This window comes from Mus pahari, chromosome 15, assembly GCF_900095145.1.
Source record: "Mus pahari chromosome 15, PAHARI_EIJ_v1.1, whole genome shotgun sequence".
Taxonomy (NCBI): domain Eukaryota; kingdom Metazoa; phylum Chordata; class Mammalia; order Rodentia; family Muridae; genus Mus; species Mus pahari.
In genome coordinates, this window is record NC_034604.1 from 70,063,559 (window position 1) to 70,071,570 (window position 8,012).

The window sequence follows — 8,012 nt, forward strand, 5'->3', positions numbered from 1 at the left end:
AAAAAAAAAAAAAAAAGTAAATAATGCAATGATGATATTTAAAAGAGAAGCAAATGTTGAGAGAACTAAAAATTAAATAGATAAATAAATAAATAAATAAATAAATAACTGAAAGGTTAGATTAAACATAGCCCAGTGTATCTACAGGCTCCTTTACTTAACCCTTTAAGTGCCATAACTGCTAGGTGTGCTTGTGGACTGGCACTTGTGATGCTGAGACAAGAGAATTGTTACGAGTTTAAGGCTAGCTTGGGCTATATAATTTCAGGTTCACTTGGACTTTAAAAAGCAAATTTAATTAATTAATTGAAATGACATCATTGAGAATAATCCATTTATAGAGCAGGCATAACATAATTTTCATGTTTCTTATTGTTTGTGTGTGTGCGTGTACATTTGTATACTTATAAAATCCCTACACTGAATTTGCCTCATTCTCTCCTGACATAGATCAGAATCTGTTTTCTGTACAGTTTTGCACTCTCGGACACTATTACCACTGCCTGAGTTCCGCCCATCAAGAAAAAGCACGCCATAGAAAGCGGAACACAGGTTTAAACCCAGAACACACTCAACAGACTCTCCCTCATTCACACCAATCTACTTAAAAACAATGATGACAACAGCAACAGCAACAACAAAACGTCTTTCTTTTGTGCATGTGTGTGGAAGCAACCCACATTAGGTTTGGATTACATATTCTTCATCCCGGATGCTGGGGACCAGCAGTGTTTCAGATTTCTTTTGAATTCTGAAATGTTTGCACATACATAAAGAGTCATATTGAGGATAAAACCCAAATCTAAGTGTGAAATTAATTTGTGTTTTCACATAGCATAAACATTTTCACATAGCATGAAGGTAATTTATATGATATTTTATACCTTCACATAGGAAATGGACTTTAATGGGGCAGGATTTCCCACTCTGTCTGCTAGCTTAGGACGGCTCAGAATGGGCCAGTTCAGACACTGCATCTTCTCTTTGGGGGTGCTCTACTTGTGTGTGGTTTGTAGAGTCTGCACCCCCACTGTCTCACTGTGCAATTACATGTTTACATGGCCTTTGCCCATAACTATTCACAGCATATGTGCATATGTTAATTTTAGGATAACTGTCCATACTTTTGCACAATTAGCATGCAATGGCCCATGTTATAACTTCAAAACAGTTGCCCTTATTTTTTGTCTTTTTCCTTTTTTCTTTTTTCAGATATGGTCTCATGGTGTGGCCTTGGCTGGCCTGGCATCAAAGTCACAAAGGTTTGCCTGCTTCTGCCTCTCCGTTGGTGGATTAAATTTGTGCTGGCACGGTGGGCTTGGTTGCCCTGATTTCTTAAGCCGGGATCTTCAAGTCCCGGATGGAGATGCTGAAACTTAGGGAGGACATGGATGAAGTGTTTGCGGTGGAGGATGGTAGAGGGAGAGCCAAAGCAGTGAAATGTAGGCTGCAGGAAAGTCGAGGAAGGGTGACCTACCAGGCAGGCAAAAGGCCACTGCTGAAGTCAGGCGGGTCAGAGAGGCCTGCCCTTGCAGAAGGAGAGAGAGCTAGAGTGGTCGGGGCCTCCTGCTTGCCTGTGGCTGGCCGCTCCTGTCAGAGGGCTGTAGCTTGGGTCTGACAAGGCACGGTTTAGTGAGGCTGGGTCAGCGTCCCGTGTCACTGAAAGCTCTGTCATCTTGTCTGCATTCTCAGCATCGCAACAGGGAACACAGTCTCCCAGGAGTACAACTGCACACTTCATATTCTAATTCTGCTTTCATATTCCCAACAAGCAACTTCTTTGCTTTTTATCACCATTGGCTTTGTATTGATAAATACAAAGAGTTTCCAGACACCTGTTTTTATTTTTCTAGTTGGAGGTGCCAAATTTAATAAAAAGGTTTTCTTAAAAAGCAATGATCACTGATCATAACAAATCAATCAAGTTGATAAAGTGCTTTCGTAGCAAATCCAAAGCCCTGGGTTCCATCCCCAGCACTGTGTGATCACACCTGTAGTCCCACACTTGGGAGGTGGAGACAGGAAAATCAAAAGTCCAAGGCCATCCTAAGCTATATAGTGAGTTCTGAGCCAGCCTAGGATATATGAGAACACTAAGGATGTTTGAGAAAGCTATATGGAAACCTACTATATATACACATATACATACATACATACATATACACACTGACATGCACACACATGCTTATATACATGCACATGCATACATACACACACAAACATGTTACATGTACACACATATGCACACACATAATACATGCCACATACACTCACAAAACCAAGCAAGCAGGCAAGCAAACAACCCTACTTGACCTCTTGAAAGCATGACCCAAAAGCATTTATAACAGAGAGGTTCTCCTTCCTGCTGGGGACATTTTCTGACACTTTATCTTTAGAAATAATGTCAAAGAATCGCCAGTTTTCTTGGTCTCGAAAACCGCCTCCAGAGAATGAAATGCAGAAGCAGCCCGCCCTGAGGCTTCATGGCAAAGTCTGGGACTGCACTGGCAGCCCTCTGGCTCCAGAGGGGGTTATTTTGAGCCAGCCAGGCCATCATGGCAGCCTGGGATCCTGCGGCTGTGTGATCTTCAGGCCTGAAAGTCACTCTGTAGGGAGCGGGGAAGGGAGGATGATATCTCTTTAAATTTCTTTAAATCAGCTACTCAGTTAACAGGATCTAATCTAAAGAAAGACTTAATAAATAAATAAATAAATAAATAAATAAATAAATAAATAAATAAATAAGAAAGAAAGAAAGACTTTCTGTGCACCTGAAGAAAATCTGTGGGCTTATTACTAGGCTCATTCTGTTGGTAAATGTTGAAAAGGCTTCCAACCATCACACACACTTACAAAGAGGGGAAGAAATGATGATAAAACACAACACAACACTACACAACGCAATGCAACCCTGTCTGTTACCCAGGAACCATGCCTCTCTGGCTCATCACCGACTCCAGCTCGTCCAGGAAGATCGTGGAGGGGGCATGATAGCGCGCAAGTTCAAATAGCACCTGAGTGGAGGGAAAGCAGGGTCAGGTTCAAATTTATATTCTTAAGTTAATCCTCATCATACACTTAAACGTTAGTCCCAGTTTAAGAGTTTGGAATTCTACTAATAAGCATCCATCCTACAGTGATACTCTGAGGCAACCTTATAACCATCACCGTTACTTTTCCATGGTTCCACCTGAGTGGTTGAATGCGGTCCAATATTTCCATTTATTATTTGATAAAACTAGAGCCAGACAGAGTAGGTGGCTAGTTGAAGGTTATGGATGATAATTTTGGGAGCTGAAGATAAAATCCAGTTCCTGATTTTCTGGTTGCCTAGTTAACACCAGGGAAACCCTGCCAATAACAAGTTCCATGTGGACACAAGCATCTTTAGAACATATAAGATCATGTAGTAACTTTTCCCCTTTCATCTCTGGGGGCAACAGGATTGTGCTCGGGAGGAAAAAGTGCAGGAAAAGAACAGGCCTGGGTAACAAGTTGAAAATGTCCTTTTCTGTTCCCCATGTGACTCCTCAGGGCCGTCACCCACCTCAACACTGCCTGCTAGGGTCAGGTTCTTTGTACACTTTTTTTCTTTCGTTTGTTTGTTATTTTTATTATTGCTGGTGGGTTTTTATTGTTACTTGGAGACAGCAGAAGCTGGACTGGAACTCACAATATAGCTCAGGTTGGCCGGTGACCTCAAGGTGATGCTCCTGTCCTGCCTCCCAAACACTAGAGGATCCAATCCTCAAAAGCAAGTCTTGAGTGAATAAAATGTTCTGTTCCAGAGTAAAAGATTATAGACGGAGCAAGAAAGCAGCCAACAAAAGAACAGACATAAAAAACAAAATAAAGAATTCCACGGGGAGAGTCAGTGCTGGCGAACAGTTTAAAGACCTAAATCTTTTTTTTTTTTTTTTTTTTTTTTTTTGAATCCTGCAACTGATCTCTTGAGCACCATATACAAATCTTCAATGTTGACTGGAGAATGCAGCAGAGATTTGGGGAAGAGCAGATTCGTCTGTTGCCATGGGGGATTTAATCTCCGTGTCACTTAGTGCTAGCATCTCACATAAGTAAGAGGGAGAAGGCTAGAGTGTGGCTTTCAGGAGCAGCAGCAGCAGCAGCAGCAGCAGACTATCCCTCTGAGAACTTCCTGTCATGGAGGAGGAACTCCCTCACCTTCTGCACAACTCAAGGTATGGTGAGTTCAAGGTGACGTGTCCGCACTTCCCTTTCACAGAATCCTGGCTCACAGGACCTGGCTGCCTCTCATAAACAGAGAGAAGGATGAGGTGTAGCTATTTCCTTTCATTTATTCCCTCCTGGACAAAGAAGGGAAGCTGAAAAGACTAAAGAAATAAAGGGAATTTAGGAACTTATAAGGCTCAGAGAATAAAGGGAATTTATAAAGCTCAGGGAAGAAAGGGAACTTACTAGGCTTAGGAAGTAAAGGGAACTTACAAGACTCAGGAAGTAAAAGGAACCTACAAGACCCAAGGAACACAGGACATTTAAAAGGTTCATGGAATAAAGGGAACTTGTAAGGCTCAGAGAGTAAAGGGAAGTTACAGGCTATGGAAATAAAGAGAACTTACAAGGCTAAGGGAGTCAAGGAAGCTTACAAGGCTCAGGAAGCTCTTGAAATACAAGATTCACAAGGCTGATCCCATGGTTATAAAAGCATGAACAACTGGTCTGAGAGGCAATTCAGGGATTGGTGGAGCTTCCTGAAAGTTGTTCAGGAAACAGCAAGGATGCAGCTTCCATGAAGCACCCCCCTATGTTGGGTTGCAGCTTCCATGAATCGCCCCTATGCTGATTGGGCCTCATGGGCTACAGATGCTTTACTTCTATGGTCACTATGTCCCAATAAACTCACTGGTTGAATAGGTCAGACTTGAGTAGAATCGAGTATTTGGTGTGTTACTGGTGCCTTACCTGGGTGGATACTCATTTTTTCACACCTCCCCAGCTGAAGTCATAACACAGGTCAAGGTTTTGGGACTTATCACTAGGACCTCTCTTGACACGGGAGCCCAGCCAACTAGGAGCAAGTAACTTTTCTTTTTTGTCAGAAAGAGATGCCTGACTGTACTTGATGTTAAAGGTGATTACAATTGCCACTAATCTACCCAGTGAAAAAGTGGTTAATAGACCCCTAGATCAGACCTGTTGCACAGTTTTAAGGAGTTCACTGAGGTATGGAAGACCACGAGCCTCTCCTACACATGAAGTTAGAACTAACTGCCCTCAGGGCTTAGGTCTCCATATTGCTCAAATTACTGAGTTTCCATTCCCAGAGAATAAATAGAACCCTGGTAAGTGCTTCTAGAAGCATTAGTCTAACATGTCCCAGGGTGCTTAGAGGAAGTTAAATCCCGTGGCAGGGCGGGGGGTGGAGGGAGATGCAATCATCAACAGGTGTGCGCATTTGCTAAAGAGATTGCTCAACTATTCAGGAGCGCTTAACTCCTATGGGGCAGGAGCATTAGTCGAGGAGGAAGGTTCACAGCCCAAAGGTTCCCTATAAATAACTCCTTAATTGGAGTAGAAAAAGAAACAAATGGCAGAAAACACTTCTGATTTAGGGGAAGGCCCTAAAGGGTTTGCTTTCTCTACCATCCTTTACAGGAAGGAGTTGACAGAATGAGGAAAGCTCTCCAGGTGAGGATCTTCCCCACATCTCAAACATACACACACCAAAAAGCTAACTTCCAGAAGAAAATAAGATGAAAATATGAAAGAAGATCCTTCAAGACTGGCAGAGGATTCCAGATTCTTCTTGAATATTTTTCAAATACTTAAATTAAAATGTATTTTTCATAAGAAAAAAAGAAATATAAGTTATCTTCTAAAGTAATTTGTAAAATGCTCCAATCAGCGCCTGAGAGATGGCTGGGTCAGTAAAGTGCTTCCTGCATGAACATGAGGATAAGAGATCACATATCCTAAATCAAAGACAGATGTGTTTCCATGCGTTTCTCATAAAGCAGTTTCTTTAAATATATGGAGAAGGGGATGGAAAACTGGGGAGGCATCATTGCTCACTCCCAGGAATCTGACAAAGTGATACTGAGGCAGAAACCAACTAATGCTGCTTACAGGGATGGGGCATTCCTGTGACTCTGTGTTTCTAGCTATTCAACACTAAACAAAAAAGCATTTTGTCTCCATCACTGTTGAGGATATTCACGAACTATCTAAGAGTGTGTGTGTGTGTGTGTGTGTGTGTCCACCTAAGACCCGTCTAGGAAGTCTGGGCTCTTTCTTTGAGCACTTTTTCATGTCCTGTGCTCATGGTCCAAAACACTTTTCATGCCGGGCGTGGGGGCGCACACCTTTAATCCCAGCACTCGGGAGGCAGAGGCAGGCGGATTTCTGAGTTCGAGGCCAGCCTGGTCTACAAAATGAGTTCCAGGACAGCCAGGGCTACACAGAGAAACCCTGTCTCGAAAACCTAAAAAAAAAAAAAAAAAAAAAAAAACACTTTTCATGACAGAACACTGATCTATCTGTCCAGGGGAGGGCATCTTTTGTGAGCCGCAGAAGCAGATAACTAGGAATCCTGTGGATGTGACCTGAGCTAGCATGGTGGTCGATGCCTATAATCCCATCACCTAAGAGAATGAGGTAATCCCAGCAGAAGGATCATGAGTTCAAGGCCAGCCTGGGCTACATCTGCAAAAGCACCTTGTCTCTAAACACCACCACCACAGTAAACAAAATAACAACAGGAGAGAAAAACAGTGTTGAAGAGGTGATGAAAATTCATACAAACTCCAACCTGAAAACAATGTCAAAGGGCTAAGGGTCTAACTTAGTGTTACAGCACTTGCCTGGCATGCACAAGGCCTACATTTGATCTCCAGAAAATGAATGAATAAATAAATAGTGAACGTAATAAATAATAGGTAGGGTTTTATTTTTTAAAAACCAACCCTTTTGAAATATTCCATTACAGCTTCTAAGCACTCTATAATCATTTGGAAATTAGAATTTATGAGGGAGCATAATTCCAGGGTAGTATTTTGGGATAATTCTTTTCAGAAAGAATATTTTACATTTACTTAGGATTGATTACCTATCAGTCTAACAGGATCTCTGGCAAGGCTCTTCCTTGATGGTGAGGTGTAAATTATACACAGTTGTTTTCTTAAGGTGACAGGAAGATACAGCAAAATGTTATAGGCCTGTGGGCCAGGAGTGAGATATTGCAAAGATGAAAACAGCCTTCCAAGGAAAGAATATGCACTGCATAGACATTGATCACCATGGTAGAAAAGCTGCTCAGAACATCCAAAAGAATAATTACGTTTTAAGTCTCCCAGTTCCCCCACTGAGTACATAGTGTAGGGTCTGGCACCTAGCAGCGGCCTCTCACTAAACCTTAAGTGGATATACTGTACACACTTAATAATGAATGTTTCGTGAGTGGAGAAAACACTAGGCCACTTTAGAGACTTTTATTCTAGCTTTCATTCCTAAACTGCATGAATCAAAAAAGGACTGTTGATAAAATTCCAAAGAAGGGAGTCTGTGCTTTGCTGACAGCGATGACTAATATCCACATGTAATAGTCAACCCATTTCCTATGCTTTGGGTAGTCACGATCCAAGTGGAATCGAAGATATATATCACCTTAAAACAAATATGCTCTAACATAATTTTGTACTCTGGTATTCTAGAACACTGACTTTTAAGAATATTAAGAGTTCCTACCCGGACCAGTTTTTCGGAATCTCCTCTCCATTTGCTGACAATAGTGGATGCAGAAATGTTAAAGAAGGTGGTTTTGCATTCAGTGGCCACTGCTTTGGCCAGCAAAGTCTTCCCTGTGCCTAGGGACACATAAGCACCAACATGAGCAGTGTTCCCTGCCTCGAAGCCAGGCAGAGTCCAGCCCCCCCCCCCCCCCCCTTTGCCCCATCCTCAGCAGAGGGTAGCACATTCACAGCACACACACACTTCCAGGACTACAACAGAAAGATGTGTTTACCTGGGGGACCGTA

The 8,012-nt window shown here is 42.2% G+C and overlaps 1 protein-coding gene across 1 annotated transcript in view; it reads right to left on the minus strand.

Moving 5' to 3' along the window:
* Nucleotides 1-8,012, minus strand: part of Katnal2 (katanin catalytic subunit A1 like 2) — a 70,948-nt gene that overhangs the window by 18,296 nt on the left and 44,640 nt on the right. The window contains exons 10-11 of the mRNA XM_021214339.2: nt 7,723-7,841; nt 2,923-3,014 (exon numbers count right to left, since the gene is read on the minus strand). Coding sequence (XP_021069998.2) covers nt 2,923-3,014; nt 7,723-7,841 — 211 coding nt within the window. The remainder of the gene's footprint in view (nt 1-2,922; nt 3,015-7,722; nt 7,842-8,012) is intronic.